Source organism: Ovis aries, chromosome 3 (genome assembly GCF_016772045.2).
Source record: "Ovis aries strain OAR_USU_Benz2616 breed Rambouillet chromosome 3, ARS-UI_Ramb_v3.0, whole genome shotgun sequence".
Lineage (NCBI taxonomy): Eukaryota > Metazoa > Chordata > Mammalia > Artiodactyla > Bovidae > Ovis > Ovis aries.
Genome location: NC_056056.1, coordinates 95075303 through 95094898, shown reverse-complemented (window position 1 = coordinate 95094898; position 19596 = coordinate 95075303). Strand labels below are relative to the sequence as shown.

The window sequence follows — 19596 nt, the reverse complement described above, 5'->3', positions numbered from 1 at the left end:
TGTGTTTTCTTACTTTGATAGGGACTTCCCAGGTGGCTCAGTGGTAAAGAGTCTGCCTGCAATGCAGGACTGCAGAAGACTCGGGTCCAATCCCTGGGTTGGGTGATTCCCCTGGAGAAGGGCATGGGAACCCACTCCAGTATTCTTGCCTGGAGAATCCCATGGATACAGGAGCTTGGTGGGCTACAGTCCATGGTGTTGCAAAGAATCAGACATGACTGAAGCGACTTGGAACACACACACACTTTGATAGGGAGCTGCCAGGGAGGGGAGACCATTATCCATAGCGGATGGGGGAGCGGTTGGAGGTGGTGGCTTGGGTATAGCTGGAAAGTCTTACCCAGTGCTGGCTTGGAGGGGAGGGGATAGTGTGGGAGAAGGCAGCAGAGCTTGATGTTTGTCAAGGTTGAAGCGGAAGGAGGGCGTTCAGAGGGCTTCCTAGGTTTCTGATTGGAGCCATAAGAAGCTAATGGTGCCTGATACTCTCTGCCAGGGAGCACCGGAAAGGGCAGTCAGGCTGGAGGCGAGTGTGGACCCTGAAGGAGCCAGTCTGCAACTATCTACATAGGTCTAGAGCTCAGGGGTGCAGTCTGGGCTGCAGATGGAGAGTAGGGGTTGGGGCGGGAACCGAGAGGCAGACCCTCAGCTGAGACTGGGAAGGATGTCAGGTGTCCGGAAGCCAGACAGAGGTTTTGGGTTTCCAACCAGGGAGAAGGAGCAGCCCAAAGGAAAAGTAAGTGAGCGGTGCCAGGGGAGGACCACAGAGAGGTCAGTGAGGTGAGAGCTGAGGGGTCGGTGGCCTCAGCAGGAACGCTTGTGACAGGCCGGTGGGGGCCGCCGTCCTAACGGGTTGAGGAGTCGACGAAAGGTGGGAACTTACGGAGAGAATGCAGTCCACATACTCTGGAGAGGCTCGTGAGAAGGAAGAGGAGGTGGAGATGACTGAGGGGGATGGCTAGATGAAGACAAGCTCAGACAAGCTCGAGGGAGTGTTTCTCAGGCCTGTGTAAATGCTGCTAGCAAGCAACCAGTAGAGTGAGGTAGGCCAGTGACCCAGCACCACAGGTTTGCCTGGTCTTTCCGGTTCTAGCACTAAAAGACCTGCCTGCTGGGAATCCCCTGTCCTGGGAAAATTAAGAAACTGGGAGGATAGATCATCACCCTGGAGAAAAGTTACAACAGAGAAGAGGAGGGAGGGAGGGAGTTGTGGGCGTGGGGGTTCTGGGATTAAAGACTGGGATTAGGTCCAGAGAAGTTTGTAGCACGCCTGGGCTGTCTCCGTGAAGAGGGAGGGGTCTGAGGGAGGAAGGGGGCAGGTGGGGGCAGGTGGAGAGCAGGGCAAGGGGCTGCCAGGTGGTGAGCCCTGCTGGCCCCACGGAGAAGGTGGCCGCTGCTCCCTCGTGCCACTCGTCCTCCCTGTAACGCGTCTCCCGTCTGTCTTCACAGTCCCCACCCTGTGAGGCCCCTCAGCACTGCCCCAGTGGAGGGGAGCCCTGACCGGAAGCAGTCCCGCTCCAGTCTGAGCACAGCCCTGAGCAGCGGATTGGAGAAGCTCAAGACAGTCACCTCTGGCAGCATTCAGCCTGTGGCTCCAGCCCCCCAGGTTGGCCAGACTGTGGATGCCAAGAGGCTAAAGGTGAGGTCCAGCAGGGTGCCAGTGGTTTCAGACCAGGCGTGTGGTACTCTGAAGAGATGCCAGGCGTCTCGAGGTTTGGGGGCGGGGGAGGCATGCCAGGCAGGCTGGAGCAAGAAGCAGGCCTGGCCCCTGGCCCCACTTGGCCAGAGCCTTGAAGCCAGTTAGGCTGTCCCTGGCATTGGGGACAGAGGCAGCTCCTAGGGCCGGGGTTGGGAAATGGGGCTGTGGGGGGTGGGGGCAGGTGGGCCCAAGGCTGTTCTGCCCACACTCCCTCCGTCTGGCCTCAGGACTCGGATGTGCTGGACCAGTCAGCCAAATACTACCACCTGACCCACGACGAGCTCATTGGCCTGCTCCTGCAGCGGGAGCGGGAGCTGAGCCAGCGGGACGAGCATGTGCAGGAGCTAGAGAGCTACATCGACAGGCTGTTGGTGCGGATCATGGAGAGCTCGCCCACGCTGCTGCAGATCCCCCCCGCTCCCCCCAAGTAGCCCCCTTCATCCCCATTCCCGGAGGGTTGGCGCAGACCTGCTATCCCACGGGGCCGCTCCCTCCCTCCCTCCCGCTGAACTAAGTCCCACCCTGTCCCCCTGTCTCCTCCCTCAGCTGGGGCTGCTGGAAAGGGGGCCGTGTGGACTCCCATTGGCACCGTCAAGTACTGTGGACAACCTGTGTGTCTTTGGGAGCTCTGGGTCTTTCCCACCTGCCTGTTTTCATACCCCTTAGCTATGGGGGCTCCAGAGAATTGGAACAAAGAATTTAACCCTCAAGATGAAACCAGGGTGAGCTCCAATTTGATGTGGTACCTGGGACATGCTTTATTACCCCCATTTCTCCCACAGCTAAACCCTTGTCCTCTCCACCTCCCTCCGCCTCTGGAGGGCTCCTAGTATTACTGGGGCTGTGGCAGGGACCAAGCTGCCCAGATGGCTGTGAGTTGTGGGCAACCAGGGTGCCTACTCTTCAGCTTCACACCCATACCCCCGGGAGCAGGGAGCCTCGTGGTCTGGTCTTTCTCTGCCATGTCCGAGTCTGCTTGTTTCATGAGCGAGTGCAGCGTGGATGGAGGGAGAAGACGGAGGCCACTCCCCGCCCTCCTCTTCTGACTTTTGCACGGAGTGAGTGTCACGTGTGAATGTGTGGAAAGCTGGGGCCAGAGTTGGGAGAGCGCCTCCTCACTCATCTCTGGGCTTTGGGTTGCTTATGTTTGGGGATCAAGCCTCCAGCTCTCTTCTCGTTGCCTGTCTAGATACCAAAACCCTGCTAGTGCAGGGTTTGAACTTTTGGAAACCAATTAAAATGTGCCTTTTGTGGGTGGGGTCAAAAGCCTCTGGATGTAGACCTCTCCCCCTAATTGGTGTTCCCCTTTCCTCCTGTTGAGCACATGGGGTTGGATCTCTTGGGAGCCTGGGAGTGGGGAAGGAGGGTAGGGCAGTGCTGCTGCATGCTCTGCCCCTTCCCGTAGAGTTAATTCCAGCTAAGAGTCTGGCCAAGCTGCTGCTGCTCGCTCAGCCTCCCTGCCATCTCCACCTCCCCAGCTGAGGAGGGTCTTAGGATAAAAACCACATTCTGGAAGTGGGAGGCCCCACCCTGCCTATACTTAGGAAAAAGCCTTTCTTGCCCTCCCATTCATCCACTAGCTGCTGACCAGCCTGTCCCTTCTGCCCCATGTCCTTGCCTGGCTTTGCTGCAGTGCACTTTGAAACAAAGTGTCTACCCTTGACACAGCCTCTGGTTTGCTTGTGGTAAACATGACAGGCTTCCCCAAGGCATCTGCAGGGAAATCTTTGGTGGCTGGGGCCACTCTGCCTTAGCAAACACTGTGGGGTGAGGAGGTGCTGAAGGGGGATACTTCTGGCCCACTGAAAATGTGAGAGCTCCTCTGTGGCCACCTCTTCTTCATGAGACAGCTTGTGGGGTCACTTGGAAAGCTACGGGAAGGGATGTGCTATCTGGGTGACGTTTTCCTTCCACCAGGATGAAGCAGAGGAGCCCCACACACAGGGGAAAGCCCCTGTCATGCCATCTACCTTAAGAATCACTCATCAAAGCTGAAGAGTGTCCATGGGTGCTCAGACTTTGGTCATGTTTTGGGGGGGTCACTGAGGGTGTCACTTCAGGAGGAGGGGGATTACTCCTCCACTGGATGTTCCTCTGGGCACTGTTCAGTCCTAGGCCAGACCCTGGTCTTCCGCTCACCCTTGGCTGTGGGCTTCCAAAATGCCCAGGGCAGAGGTCTCTCTAAGAGTTTTGGGTTGAAGCCCAGGGTTCTTGTGGCTGTTTATGCTCCTGGCCATAACGTGGAGGAGAGCTGCAGGTGAAGTGGGCAGGGAGCAGGCACAGTACTGCTTTGCTGTTTGTCTTCCTAGTTGTAACGCCTGTTTATAAAGAGCTTGTTCTTCATGTTTTGAGCACTTTATGATGAATAAAAAATTAACATACTGTAGGTGGCTCTGTTGTGTTACTGTTGATAGACATATGAAGGAGGCTTCTTCAGGAAGAAAGCAGCCTTTAATCAAGATGATGAGGTTCCCAGATAATACTGTCCTTGCCCTGACCTCAGGGGCAGCAGCACAGTGTTGCCCAGTGGGCTGGGCTAAGCCTTTTCTCATTCCCAGGTTACCCATACTTGTTGCGTAATGTGGGAAATACAGAGGGATTTCAGGACTTGGTTCCTACTCTCAAGCCACTTAGTCTAGTAGGGAAAGATGAGATACAGATCCAAGATACAAATGGTTCTTCATGGCCAGCTAGACTCTCCACAGCTAGGAAAAGTCTGTTTCTTGTGGTTTAACATGGATGAGGAACTGACTGCTACAGATCATGCAGTGTCCAGAGGCATGATGCAACCCTGAACTTCACTATAAGCCTGAGGAGACTCAAAGCTGGTCAGCGGAGAAGAAGTTCCGAAGGTCAAAACCAAACATTTCTACTGCCCTCTTGGGCAAAACAGGCAGCTCTCCCTCTGTCCTTCCCATAGTCCTCCCCCGAGTCTGGCTCACTGACCAGGTAATTCAGCTGGGAGTCTGCTAGTCTGTTCTGCATGAGTGTATCTATTATCCCTGCTGGTGCCTTGCTCTACAGTTGGTGGTACTCTTGCTTAAGGGAAAGTCCTGGTACCTGATGGTGGTTAAGCATGTCTGAAACTCCCCTTCCCCATCCCAGTTCTCTTCTTGCCCTGGAATTGGACCCAGAAGAGATCTTCTGTTGGCCAGAGGAAGAGAAGGCTGTCAGGACTCTTAAGCCCCTGCTGTTTTAACTCTTACAGCAACAGGATATTTGAGTCTCTGCTTGAGCCCTCAGCACTGAGGACTTAGCAATGAATCCCAAAATCACAACTCCTGCCCTGTGGACCTCACAGAAGAAAAGGCAGATACTCAAAACCATGCTGCTGCTGCTAAGTTGCTTCAGTCATGTCTCTGATATATGAAAAAGAAGGCACTTCACCTCTGTGATATTCTCTCCCTAAAACTCATAACTCTAACCGTTAAACACTGCTGATGCTGCTGCTAAGTCGCGTCAGTCATGTCCGACTCTGTGCGACCCCATAGATGGCAGCCTACCAGGCTCCTCTGTCCCTGGGATTCTCCAGGCAAGAACACTGGAGTGGGTTGCCATTTCCTTCTCCAATGCATGAAAGTGAAAAGTGAAAGTGAAGTCGCTCAGTCGTGTCCGACTCTTAGCGGTGGACTGAAGCCCACCAGGCTCCTCCATCCATGGAATTTTCCAGGCTAGAGTACTGGAGTGGGGTGCCATTGCCTTCTCCGACTCAAAACCATAAATATAAATGTAACGGCTGCGAAAGGAAAGTGCTGGCTGATAGGAACATGTAAGATTTTGCCCAAGCAGGGCGAGGATTGGGAAACGCAATATTTAGGCTGAAGCCAGAGAGAGCCTGCATTAGGCAAAGACCAAAAGTTAATATCTTCTGGGTCAATGGCGACGAGCGCCCAGAATGCTCCAGGAGCTGAATCAGGGTGACTGGAGAGCAAGAGCCAAGGGACAGTGTGGTGACAGAAGAACCTGCATGAAGATTCTGCAGTGCGATTCTTCGTAAAAAGCGTTCCAAGATTTCCCTACTACGTCTGGAGTCCTTACCCATCTGATCCAAGGGTCAGACCCATATCAGTAATGTCCTTCTGGGCTGCAGCTCCAGGGGCGACGCCCACTGCTTCAACTCAAAATTCTAGGGGCAGTACCAGCGAGGGGTCGCCCGACTGACCCCTACTGAGATCTTAAGAGACGTACACGCGCCCTCTTCTTGGACTGCCGACGCCTGCAAAATTAGCGGCGGGAACCCAGAGCCAGTCTGAGTCATTGGAACTCTCCGCAGTCTAGGGCTGTCAAGCTCCGAGACAAGAAAAACTACACTCCCCACAACCCTTTGCGCCTTCGGCTTGCTGCGGTAGCTTATGGCCAATCGGGACAGGCAGCTGTGGCGGGGGCCGAGGAGGGACATTTTAAAAGGGCCGGAGATTGCAGGCGTCAGTGGCCATGGCGGATACAGCGACTACAGCATCGGCGGCGGCGGCTAGTGCCGCTAATGCCTCGACCGATGCACCGCCTTTCCAGCTGGGCAAACCCCGCTTCCAGCAGGTGAGGACCGGGCTGTGGCTTGAGGGTCGGTGGGTGGCACAGGGAGGGCGAGCAAACTCCTCCCCAAAAGCCTCTTTAGCCCTAGGGTCTCCGACCCGCGGCCACCAGGGAGCCTGCAGCTACTGCCTGGTGGACCTCGGCCACAGTCACCTTTTTCCCATTGGTCAGTGGTGTGGGCGAGGGCTGATATCTTGGCTCCCTATTGGCCATCGACGCCGTCATTCTCCGCCGCCCGCGCCCTCCAGCCCTTCCTGCCAGAGGCGCTCTGTGATTGGACACTGCCCCCCGCGGCCGGGGATCCTAGCCCCGGGATCCAAGCTGCTTCTTCAGGGTCGCTTGGGCAGTGCAGCCGCCCCCCCCAGGCGGAAAGTTCGAATCCGGCCCTGGGTGAAAAGTTGGCGTGGTCGAGATGCATTCTAACTTTTTTCCCGGTTGGTGACCCACATTCTTCCCGAGCTGCCCCGCTCCCAGCTCTCCACCCCAAGCTAGGTCCGCGGTGGGGATGGGTTAGGACCGCCTGCCGAGGGGTGCCTGGCCACCCCTGTCCCCTCCGCTGATGCAGCGAGTTGGCCGGCAGGTGCCCTGTCGGGGATGGAGTGAGGACGTGCGGGGAGAGCCGGGGGTGCAGAGGAAACGCTGTGTCATCCCCGGAGCTCGGAGCGTCCGCGTCCCCGGGGGTTTACCCCAGCCCTCTAACCCTCTGCGACCTCCACGAAGCGCTCGTCTCTGTCCGACCCTATGTGGCTCTTCGGAGCACAGTGACAGTCGTCCTTTTCCTTCGGACCTTTTCTCCTCACTACAGTCTCTTCCTCTCCCTCGGCCCAGGAGAGAGAGTCCGCAGTTCAGACTTATTGCCCGGGCAGGAGCCTGGGTGGGACCGTTCCTACACCGCATACCCGGGTCCTTGCTGCCTCCAGCGCTGAGGAAATGGACTTTGTTAAGAAAAGGGGCAAAGAGACTTGGCTAAAGTGAATTAGGCTTGCCTGGGGTTGAGGGGCGGGGGGAGCGCCACGGAGGTGGATGGAAAGTTTGCAGGAAGAAAGAAAGTTGTATCAAGATCGGTGCGGTGGTTGATTGGTTGGTTATTATCATGTTGGTGGGAGAGGGACTGGTTCCAGCAAAGCGGTGCACTAAGCTTTGCTAATTAAGGAGCTGCGCTTTTGAGCCTTCTGAGAAAACATCCCCACTGTTTTTAAACAAGACTTTAATTCCTTTAAAAAATAAACCGCCTCAACATGCAAGTCAGAGAAGGCAATGGCACCCCACTCCAGTACTCTTGCCTGGAAAATCCATGGACAGAGGAGGCTGGTAGGCTGCAGTCCATGGGGTCGCTAAGAGTCGGGCACGACTGAGCGACTTCACTTTGACTTTTCACCTTCATGCATTGGAGAAGGAAATGGCAACCCACTCCAGTATCCTTGCCTGGAGAATCCCAGGGATGGGGGAGCCTGGTGGGCTGCCGTCTATGGGGTCACACAGAGCCGGACACGACTGAAGCGACTTAGCAGCAGCAGCAGCAGCAAGTATCTAAGGCGAGACTGATGTCATCCTGCCAGTGCAAGGTGCCACCCAGAGTGGCCTGTTGGGGTGCCTGTGCCTGGGCTTGAGTGACGCTTCGTTAGCTGACCCCTTCCCCACTCCCCAACCCCACATTCTACTAGTCCTTCAAGACTCAGGCCCACCTCCTTTTAAACGCTTCCTCCCTTCTTTCCCTTATCCCCTGGTGGGACCCCTCCTGCCCAGCTCTTTGACTACCCCAAGTGTGATCCTCATAAGTCAGCCTTTACTGCAGTCTGCCCTGTGGTCCTCGAATATCCCTACTCCTCTGTGTGATTACTGGTTCTCCTCAACACTGGTGAACACTCTCGGAGAGGAGGGGCCGCTCTTGCAGTTCCGCTTGTCTCCATGATACCCTGAGCTGGGGCTCAGCACATAGTAATGTGCTCAGTTAATTTATGGGCTCGTTTTTTTCCAGCAACTGTCCTGGGACAGTCACACACATTTGAGAACCTCCTAGTGGCTCCAAATGATGGAGCCCATTGCTGTTATCTCTGTTGGAGATGTAATCGCATACTTGAGGCTACTCTGTCGAGGCAGCCATTGCTGGTACCTCTTTTTGGCACCACTCCCAAGGGCAGCAAGTGTTTGCTATATTTGCTTTAGAAGCAGCTCTCCTCCAGCCCTGTGTAAAGCACAGTGCATGTGATATTCATTCATGTTAAGGAACCTGTCTCCTCCAGCTCTGCCCCTCTCACACGACTCCCTGGTTGTGCAAGCAGCCCAAACTGCCATCAAGTTGACTCCAAGAAACCCAGAGTCCCCTGTGTACTTGACTTCCTCTCTTTCATCCTCTAAATACAAACAGGATTTTCATCTCATATAGCTCTCAGATCCACTTGTCTCCACTGCTGGAATCCTAGACTGAGCTCCCATTCACTGATCTCTTGAGCCACTGCAGAAGCTTCCTTCCAGGTCTCCCTGCTTGCTCTCTGGCCCCCTTCCAATCCCTTCTTCTTCGCATGGCAGAGTCGCAACAGTGCAGGTCTGATCAGGCGATGCCGCACCCTCCCCCATCACACATGTTCTTAAACACCTTCCGGTGGCTTCCCCTGCTTCTGAGGTAAAGACCTCTATTTTGAAGACCCTAAAGGCCTGCACGGCCCACCCCTGCTGCCCTCCAGTCAAACCCCTGTCCATCCCCTGGAATCCTGCTTCCAACCACACTGACTGTGTTCAGCCCCTTGAACCCTGAGTGGTTCATGATCCAGGGTTCAGTCCCAGAGCCCACAGCAGGAACACTGCTCTTAATCCACTAACCAATAACACCATTTTCTGCAAGACTGGACAGAACCTTTCCTTACTCCCTGGAGTCCCCCAGAACCCTTCTTCCTTTCATTCCTCAAGGATCTCTCTTTGCAGGGGGCAGGGGAAGGAGGAGCTCTGAGCAGTATCAGAGGGCGGAGAAAGCTTGCTTTGATGGGCTTTGGTCTGTGAACATCTTTCTTCCCATAAGATGATGATGCTAGCTGAGTATTGTTCTAACCTTTTCATGTATTGACCTATTTAATTTTCATGACAATCATGTGAGACAGGTTGAGACAATTATCCTATATATTCTAGGTGAGAAAACTGGCACACAAAGAAGCAGATTCAGTAGGCAGTCTGGCTCCAGAGTCTGCGGTTTTCTGTTTATTGTCAACTTTTTTATTAGGGAGGTTTTCAAACATACAAAATTGAGGACAGTTGTCAGTGAACTCCTGTGTACCCATCACTCAGCTTCAGCAATTACCAGTGTTAGGCCAGCTTCTTTTCTATGCCTTCCACCCCGAGTCAGGGAATTATTTCAGTGCGAAGCCCATTAGTTCACTCTACCTGCTATAGGTAACTCTGAAAAAGAAAGACTGTTTAAGTTAGCTTTTCTAAATACACTTTTTACAATTGGAAATCGTTTTGTGTGTGCAGAATTCGAGTAGCAGGATTCCTGTATAAGCCTCACCTCGTTTCCCCTAAAGTCATCATCTCTGATTACCGTGGCACATTTGTGGGAATAAGAAACCAGCATTACTATTAACTATACTCCAGACTGCTGGATTTTACTATTTTTTGCACTAATGTTATTCTTCTGTTCTAGGATCCCACATTAAATTTAGTTGTCATGTCTCCTCAGTCTGCCCTCTGTTTTATGACAATTTTTCAGACTTACCTTCTGTTTGATGACTTTGACAGTTTTGAGAAGTACTGGTCAAGTATTTTTTAGAAGGTCCCTCAGTTTGGGTTTGTCTAGTCTTGTTTAATGGGAGAAGGCAATGGCACCCCACTCCAATACTCTTGCCTGGAAAATCCCATGGACGGAGGAGCCTGGTGGGCTGCAGTCCATGGGGTTGCGAAGAGTCTGATACGACTGAGTGACTTCACTTTCATGCATTGGAGAAGGAAATGGCAACCCACTCCTGTGTTCTTGCCTGGAGAATCCCAGGGATGGGGGAGCCTGGTGGGCTGCCGTCTATGGGGTCGCACAGAGTCAGACACGACTGACGCGACTTAGCAGCAGCAGCAGCAGCAGCAGTGTTTAATGGATAGACAGTTATGGGTTTTAGGGAGAGAATATCACAGAAGTGAAGTGCCTTCTTTTTCATATGATATCAGAGGATTTTAAAATTAGTTTTAATGTAACCACTATACCATTAACACACCTAAAATAATTATTTCTTAATATCATCAAACCAGTCTGTTTGGACTGCAGTAAAAAAATACTATAGATTGGGTAGCTTATGAACAACAGAAATTTATTTTTCACAGTTCTCAAAGCTGGAAGTCCAAGGTCAAGGCACTGGCAGATTCATTGTCGGATGAGAGCCAACTTTCTTGTTCATAAATAACATCTTCTAGCTGAAACTTCCCATGGCAGAAGAGAGGAGGGATCTTTCTGGGGTTTCTTTTATAAGGACATTAAAACTTCCCCAAAGACACCACTTCCTAAAACAATCACCTTTGAGGTGGGGGTGGGGGTGGGGTGTCAGGATTTCAACATGACTCTCAGAGTGTGGGGACAGGCGTTCAGTCCATTGCACTATTCGCATTTCCCTTACAATGTTTTAAAAATAATTGGTTTGTTTCCATCAGACTCCCACAAAGCCCACACATTATATTTGACTGACAGGTGGGTTCATCCCTCTTTCTTTCTATTGGGTTGGCCAAAATGTTCGTTCAAGTTTTGCAAGCAAACCTATTGGCCAACCCAATATTTGTTGAAGAAACTGGGTTGCTTGTCCTGTACAATTTTCCTGTTCTGAACATGGCTGAAGGCTTCTCTGTGGTATTAGGTAAGATGCCCCTCTGTCCCTGTTGTGCTTGTCAACTTCAAGTCCATGCTTGTACCCAGCGCCCCATGTTACCCCTTTTCTACTCATTTCCTTCTTTTCTACTCATTTCCTTTCCTGAACCCACTCTTTTCTTCCTTTAGGGCTGACACCATTTTTGGCAAGTTGAGGCCCCAGGACAGGAAAACAACATACATGATTCTTTCCATTTGTGATTTAATCTATACAGAAATGTTTGCTTTATTATTATTATTTTTAAACTTCCTTGCTCCTTCAGAAATCTCACTTATCTGCTAAGATGACTGGGGGTATGGGTGTGCTATGTGTGTGCTGGGCCCCGAATCCACCAAGGCTTATGAGAACAGAGCAGGTGCCTTGTTGAGGGCTCCCTCTTGGCTCTGGGCAGCTTGTGGGCCCGGAAATGCACTCTTCACCTCAGGGTGGAGAGGTTTGTGTGGGCTGAGAGTCAGGCGGCAATGGGGAAGTGTCTCATATAGTTAGCTGAAATAAGTTCTGAAGTGAAAGTGCCTTGCAGGTAGTTATGTTTTTAAATCATTTATGTCCTAGAGGCTAGAGAGTGACTGTTCACAGGGCTGATCCTAGGGCTTCTTTGTGCCTTGGAGACGGTCAACACCTTCGAGTCCAGTGGTTCTCATCCCTGCTGCACAGTAATCACCTGGGCAGATTTTTAAACAGACTTTCATGCCTGGAGCCCACCCCAGGCCACTAGAATTCGAATCCCTGGGTGTACAACCTGGATTTTAGAAACCCCAGGGGATTCAGCATGCTACCAGGTGAGGACTACTGAGCTCGTCTAGCCTTTCTGCCGTTGGGCTACAGCTTCAGAGAGTGCTTATTCCTCATCCAGATGAGCAGCCGTGTAGAGGTCCGGGTACAGGCCTGCTGTCAGTCTCTTCTCAGCCCTTTGCCCTGGGCTGCTGCTCCCGAGGCAGCTCTCTGGCTCTGCTCTCCTGGGCCAGGCCTGGGAGTTAGGAAGCAGCAGGCTGGGAGCCCCTGCTGAGAAGTAGCTGACTCACCTTTCTTGTAAGGGGAAAGGGAAGGAATTACTTGACTGACTCACTCTTCTGGTGAAGAAAAAGGGAAGGAAAAAAAAATCCACTGATTATCTGATGGGGTAAAAAGTGAATTTTTTGGGGAAAAAACCCAAAAGACCCTGTATACTAAACTGTTGAGAAAATAAAGACTGATGAGGTTGCCATGTTTTGCATTGGGCTGGGAGGACAGACACATTATTGCAGCTACAAAGAAGAGTGCTTCCCTCTAGGCCTACTCAGCTCTGAGGGACCCCAGCCGCCTCCTTCACTGGGTAGCCATTCTTTTGTACTCACTGAGAAATCACATTCTCCAAGGTTGTGGATTGCCAGGAACTTCGCTGCTTAAATGGAGAAGAAAATGGCAACCCACTCCAGTACTCTTATCTGGAGAATTCCATGGGCAGAGGAGCCTCTCAGGCTACAGTCTAAAATCCAGGCTGTACAGACCATAGGATTGCAAAGAGCTGGACACAACTGAGCAGCTCACTCATTCATGTGCTGTTTATATCAGTAGGGTCAATATCGAGGAAAACAAACACAAAAATGCAGACTGTAAGAACTGTGAGCTATTTAGTGTCTATTGAGGACTATAGTCTGGGAAGCAGCCTCTCACAGAGCTCTGAAGAGGTAAAGGGGGAGAGGTCAGCATGTGTGTGATTTTGGCAAAGGGGTTACGTGTAATCAAGCGCACATCTCAGAAGGCTGCTGCTATATGTGAGGAACAGATATCTTAATTAATGGGTTTAGTGCATTTCTAAGTCTGGGAAGATGTAAGAATCCAGGTTCATAAAAAGTTTCTCCTGAAAAAAGTACTTAACTCTCTGAAGGGCTGTTCTACCAGTCTTCCCAGAGCACAGAGTGCTCTGCCCTAGACTCCTTTCAGGGTGTGTTGAAAGTCAGTGGCTGCAATGGCTAATGGCTCAATCCTTCTATTAATGGAACCAGGTGGTGAATGACCTCCTCTACTTGGCAATAGGAGTGAAACATCCTGCTTTTGATTGGTGGGTCTTTGGCACTTTGACTCAGAGAATCAATACGAGGGCAGGGCTTCAAAGAAGGAGTTTCTGGACATCCCATGCCATGGTTAACTGAATCTTATAGTTTTTAAGAAACAAAACCCTCTGTTTACTTCTCAGTCCAGACCTATGTAGGCCTCTTCCCCACAGCCCTGCTTTGCCTTGAGCCTATTAATGTACTGTTTCACTTAAATTTTGCTCTACCTTTCCCCAGGATTCTGCACTAACTCAGTTTTCCCCCCCTTGTTTGACAAAATGCCTTATGGTTCCTCTACTTTATGGCCTCCATCGTTGCAGTGAGTCAGGAAGCCTAAGTTTGTGTATCCCTGGTGGGTCGGGGGGAGGTTCTTTGGCTGATTGGGTTAGGACATTGTCATGTGTGCACATAAAAGGAATCTCAGACCTTTATATGTGTTTATTGAAAAGTTACATCTGGAAGGCTCTTAAGTGTCCCAAGTGTACATCACCAATCCAGAACTGTTATCTTCCTCTTCACTGAATCAATGCACTTCTTGCTTTCCTCATCCTGGTTAGTAAGTGTTAGTGTCTGGCTAGAAATCTGGGCATTACTATGACTATGTTATTCCTCGTTCCCCCAGCCAGTCAACTTTGCTCTATTCTCAGGACCTAGCACAGCCTTGGGCACACAGTGGGTCTCCAGTAGCTTTCTGGTGAATGACTGAATAAACTGCAGGAGCCAGGTGCAGCTTCTGACCTGAGCCTGCGTGCCTTCGAGCTCCTGCTGATACCCTTCTCTCGGTAAATTCATCCATCCGCCCATCCCAGCTCTTGTGGGACGCTTCTTGACTCACGAGGGAGAAATAACCTGTGTCCCCAGTGCCCGTTATGATGCCTCACTTAATTTTATAGTTATCTCTTTACTTGTTTGTCTCTCTTGATGGCCTCAGCTCCCTGCGGGCTTGTTCACTGTGGTCTACCCTCAGCTAGTCCGGTAGGGGTTGGTAGGCATCTATGGAGCAAAATGCTTTATTTAGGACTCTCTCCCAGTGGCAGTGGTGGAGAGTGATACAGCAGGGTCAGCAGGCTGGGACAGAATGAAAACAGTGACGGACCACTGGGCAAGTCAGAGGCTGGATGTTTTCCCGGACCATCTACAAGCAGCGCTTCCCTTAGGCCGTTCTCCTCTGGGCCCTCCCCTCTGCTGATCCTCTTCCCTCCTTGGGCTGCTAACTGCTAATACTCTTGTCCCTTTCACATCCTACCCTCCCTTCAAGGTCCAGCCCAGGCTGCATCACTCCAGGAAGCCTCCAGGGCAGTGGCTGCTCAGCAGCCCACTCATTCATGTTGTGGCTGATGTATTTATGGAACTTCTTCTACGTGTGTGACATGCGATTAGGAGCCGAGAGAAGGCACATACAGAAAGAACATCCAATAGCCCACATCCTTCAGCAGTTTATAATTGAGTAATATATCGGTCTGTATTTTAATTTAAATGCGTATTTTAAAAATAGAATATTACTTCTTTATATTATTATATATAATATAATACTGATTTTTTTCATTTAAAAAGCAATGTAAAAGATATGGAAATAAAAATATACCATATTCTTATTACCCGGAGGCTGTCTCTCTTAACATTTTAATATATTTCCATGTAGTTTTTTAAATAATGTAATTTTGAACTTTTAATTTTGAGACAGTTTCAGTCTTACAGAAAAGCTGCAAGAAGAATTCATTCCATATACCCTTTGCTTCCATCCGCCAGCTTTCAACATTTTGTCACATTTCCTTTATTATGCTCTTTGTCTACAGGTGGTCATAAAGCCAGGAAGGATAGCAAATGCACATGATACTAAGAACATCTTCAATCTGTAAATAGAATAATAGTACCTGCATTTCCAGGTTTTATTGCTGCCCTGTATATCCACACATCATTTTTCTGTCAACCTTTTGAGAGTAGGTTATATTCAGCTATCCCTTAATACTTCACTGTAATCTTAACAACAAGGGCATTCTCTTTTATCTCTGTTTGGGCTGTTATAATAAAAATAGCATAGATGGGGTGCTTTATAAACAACAGAAATTAATTTCTCCCAGTACTGAAGTCTAGGAAGTCCAGGGCTAAGGCACTGGCAGATACCGTGTCTGGGGAGGGTCTGATTCCTAGTCATAGACAGCTCCCTGTGTTCTTACATGGTGGAACAGGGCGAGGGGTTCCTCTGGCGTCTCTATAAGACTGTTCATGCCATTCATGAGGGCTCTGCCCTCATATATGCCCTCAGCTCTCAAAGGCCTCACCTCCAAATATCATCCCCTAGGGGTTTAGGATTTAACACATGAATTTTGAGAGGACACTAATATGCAGTCTGTAGCAATAACCAGAGTGTGGTTATTCAGGAAATTTAGCATGGGTACAATCCTTTTATTACTGTGTGATCCTATTCCAGTTTTATCCTTTGTCTCAGCAATGTCCTTGAACGCACCTCCCCCTCTAGTCTAGGATTCATTCAAGAATTACACGTTATGTTCAGTTGCCTTATCTCTTCAGTTTCCTTTAATGTGGGGCAGTTTTTTTGTCTTTCTTTGTCTTTACAGCATTGGCATATTTGGTGAACAAGGCCATTTATTTTACAGAATGCTCCTCAGTTTGGGTTCGTCTGATGTTTCCACATGGTTAGACTCAGTCCCTGCAGAATACCCTGTGAACCCAGTTGGGAACTTCTCAGGGACACACAGAGTCTCTTTGCATCTTACGGATCCTTCTGACACGCCCCCGTCATTTTGGGGAGGGGCACTTTGTTCCATTCTAGCACAACAAAATGTGCCAATCGCATCGTGTTCGTTCCCTACCTCAGCCCTGGAATCAGCCACTTCTCTAAGGCAGGGGTCCCCAGCCTCTCAGATCTAATGCCTGACGCTCTGAGGGGGAGCTGCTGTCATAACAATAGAAATAAAGTGCACAATAAAGGTAAAGTCCTTAAATCATCCCGAACCCGTCCCCCCACCCCACCCGCAGTCTGTGGAAAAGTTTCTTCCACGAGAAACCAGGTCCCTGGTTCCAAAAAGGTTGGGGTCCGCTGCTTTAAGGACCCCTGGTTTGTTTTAATAGGTGTCATCCTGTCTTCTTGCTACCCATTTAGTATCCATCGCGCTCTGTTTATCTCCTATTAAGTTGGAATCATGTGTTTTAGATGCAGTTCACAAATCGCAAGCTTTTTGCATGGCATAAACATAATCCCAAATATGATGGCTGCGCTGTGTTCCATCCTGTGAGTGGATCGTCATTTCCACAATTCACCCTTATAGATAATGCAGCAGTGAGTGTTCTCCGCACATGCCTCTGCCCACACTTCTGAACATCTCTGACTGAGCATTGTGTCTAAGCTGGGGGATGGTTTAGGCCTTTGATGTCTAAGAAGTTAGAGAAGCAACTGTTTTAGTTAGCAGTGGTGTGGAAGCTTGATAGATCTGTGAACGGCTGGGGCTGGGAGTCGGGTGGAGAGGCTGCCCCAGGCAGAGGGTGCCATGGTGTGTCAGGAGACCTCGTGGTGACCCAGGTCTATTTTCGGTCTTTTTTGAGAAGGGGAAGGAGCAGAAATTGGCTGCAGGATCTGATGTCCTAGTGAGAAGGGAAAAGAGTGGGAGTGTTCTGTTTCCTCCCCCGAGTGGAGGCTGGGCTTGGAGAGCTGTGGGGCTCTAGGGAGGATGTGGCAGGGAGCCTGAGGATAGTGAGGCATGAACCCCCAGCGTGTGCAGCTTTCCCCTTTGTCTCCTGGCTCGGTCCCCTCTCTCCTCCCCTAGAGCTTGGCTTTGCCAAACTGGCTCTGTCCTGAGGGCAGAAGGCCCAGCAGCCGCGTTGCTTGGTTTCCTTTCACTGTGCTCTGATGCCTGTGGCCTGTTTAGCACAATGCCCTCCTTTTCCAAGGCCCCTGCTCAGGGATAAGGATGGGGAGCTGGCCTTCTGTCCTGGGGCGTGGGTGAAGGAAGGCCTGAGGGCTGCAAGCTGGGCATCCGCGCTTGAGCTCTGCTGTGGGGAGCTTTCTCTGGCGGCAGAGCCTGTGCTGGACTTTGGGAAGAGACCCTCTCTCCGAGAGACCTAAGTAAAGCAGAAAGGCCGTGGTGGGCAGGGCAGACTGGGAGAGGGCTGGGGACCAGACCGCCCCTCTAGCCTTCATGCTTTGTGGTTCTCGGAGCTGCTGAAAGGCTTGGAGTTGATCTCCGGGCGTTGGGAGAAGAGGGAGGAAAATGGGAGGCACATGGAAGAGATGTGGGGTCAGACGTGTCTTAATGGTCGTTCTGAGTTGACTTTAGAAAGCCCTTGACCTGGGAGAACTGCCGTCAGGTCACCGAGCAGCGAGAGGCCTCGTTGGCGCTCATCACCAATGAGGAGTCCTGGTGACTTTGGGACCCTGACCGTAAGGTTGAGCTGTGGGTGGGTTCCCCGTTGTCTAGAGAAAGAGGTACAGCAACTGACCCACTCTCCTCTCCCACCCCTTCTCCAGACTTCCTTCTTTGGTCGCTTCAGGCACTTCTTGGACATCATCGACCCTCGCACGCTCTTTGTCACTGAGGTGAGTCGTGGCTGTCGCTCTCAATGGAGGCCCCTTGGCCTTTATACCTTGTGACTTTGGAAGATCTGCAGGTCATCATTATCTCATTTCATCTGGATCTCACAACATCCCTTCAAGGTAGATATGTAATTATTATTATTTCAAACTTCAATAAAATGATTACCAAGTACATGGATTATGTGCTCATTACAAAAATTCAAACGGTACGGAACAAAAAGGATCCTTCGTGCCCTCTCCCTACTCACTCCCCTCCTCTGATAGGTAAGATTGCGACTCAGGTATATGTTATATTTTATATGTGAACAATCCTAAGAGTTTTGACAGACATATCAAGTGGCCACAATGAAGTGTCCATCATGAAGATGGAGACCATTTCTGTCATCCTACCGTACTCCTCTGACCATTTATAATGCATCTCCCCAGCCCCCTGCTGAGCCCCTGGCAACCGTTCGTCTGCTTCCTGTCCTTGTTGTTTTGCTGTCTCTGCAATGTCGTATGAGTGAAGCCCTACAGTGTGCAGCCTTGTGTGTCTGGCTTCCTCCCCTTGACATGGTGCTTTGAGGTTCATCAGTGTTCTGGCAAGTGTCAGGACGTCATCCCTTCTTACCACTGAGCAGCATTCCATTGAAAGGATGTTCCAGAACTTGTTTCTTCTGTCTACTTGCTGATGAACACATGGGCTGTTTCCATTTTCTGCTTATTATGAATAAAATTGCTCTGAGCATTCTTTGTGTGGACGTATGCTTTCATGTCTCTTGAGTGAATAACTAGGACTGGGGTTGCCGGCTCATATGGTAGGTATACGTTTAACCTCATAGGAAACTGCTGAACTGATGTTTAAAGGTTACTATCCATTTCACATTCTCATCCGCAATGTTCCAGTCGCTCCACATCCTCACTAATCCTTGATATTGCCACATTTACTGACAGATTTCTCTGAGCCATTCCAAGAAGTGTGTCTTTCTATCCTTTGTATTGTATTTACAAACGTTTATAGGAATGCATGCACATATAATGTAGGGAATATTTGTTAAGCACTTTCTGTGAGCAAGGCAGTGTCATAAACATTTTACATGTATTAGCTTGTCGGATTAGCTCAAAACAACCCTTTGAGGTAGATTCTATTTGAAGTTCCATTTTCCAGATGAGGAAACAGACAGACAGAAGTTAAGTCTCAGCCACGTGGTACTGGCCAGTGATGGAGCCAGGGTATGAACCCCAGTAAGCTTGTCTCCAGAACACTTATTTTTGGCCACTTTGCATTCCTGTTCAGGTCACTCAAGTTTAGGGAGCTCTCCCAAGCTGGAAGAAGGCCTGAACTCCCCACCCCAGGTCCCCACATACCCTGATGGAAGTCATTGAGCCTCTGAGTCAGCCCCCTGAGTAGGCAGCCCTTCTCTGCTCCCATTTGTGCTGAGCACTGGCTTGCTTCAGCTCTGGGAAGAAAAAGAAGCACAAGGCCTGCTGGGCACCTGGCCCTAGAACCATCTCCATCTCTCCATCCCCATTGTGCCTGGGAGAGCAGTCCAGTTATGGGAAGTGCGGGGATTACCCTGATATGTGATTTCCTGTTGCAGCTCAGGAAGGATGAAGGACTCTAGTATTTAACTGGCTGACCTTATTTCTGGGTGTAGTGCCTCTGAAGGGCAAGGCTATTGTACTTCCGGGCCCTGTCAGGACTCTCCCAAGGAGTAATCAATGGGATTACATAAAAATTTGGAGGGGAGCCAAACTAGAGGAACTACTTACCCAGCCTAGGTTATGTGTCTTTCTTGAAAGCTCTGGAATGGTGCCCAACTAGACAGAATTGTGACGAAAATCCCAACATAAATGCCTCCTGCTTGATGGAGGAGGCAGCAGAGACGAATGCTTATTTCAAAAGATGGAGGTGCTAATGGTGAACTTGAAGGCAGCACACTGAGAGATGGTGGAGGGAGCGCT

The 19596-nt window shown here is 50.4% G+C and overlaps 2 protein-coding genes across 13 annotated transcripts in view; both read left to right on the top strand.

Annotated features, from left to right (window-relative positions):
• RAB11FIP5 (RAB11 family interacting protein 5) overlaps positions 1–4082 on the top strand; it is a 45023-nt gene extending 40941 nt beyond the window's left edge. For all 4 annotated transcript variants that reach the window (XM_027967000.3, XM_042246341.2, XM_042246340.2 and 1 more), the window contains 2 exons: positions 1447–1636; positions 1924–4082. In XM_027967000.3, coding sequence (XP_027822801.2) covers positions 1447–1636; positions 1924–2127 — 394 coding nt within the window. In that variant the 3' untranslated portion in view covers positions 2128–4082. The remainder of the gene's footprint in view (positions 1–1446; positions 1637–1923) is intronic.
• A 2040-nt stretch (positions 4083–6122) lies between these two features.
• SFXN5 (sideroflexin 5) overlaps positions 6123–19596 on the top strand; it is a 126220-nt gene continuing 112746 nt past the window's right edge. For all 9 annotated transcript variants that reach the window (XM_042246345.2, XM_027966998.3, XM_004006070.6 and 6 more), the window contains exons 1-2: positions 6123–6232; positions 17587–17655. In XM_042246345.2, the coding sequence (XP_042102279.1) occupies positions 6131–6232; positions 17587–17655 (171 nt within the window). In that variant the 5' untranslated portion in view covers positions 6123–6130. The remainder of the gene's footprint in view (positions 6233–17586; positions 17656–19596) is intronic.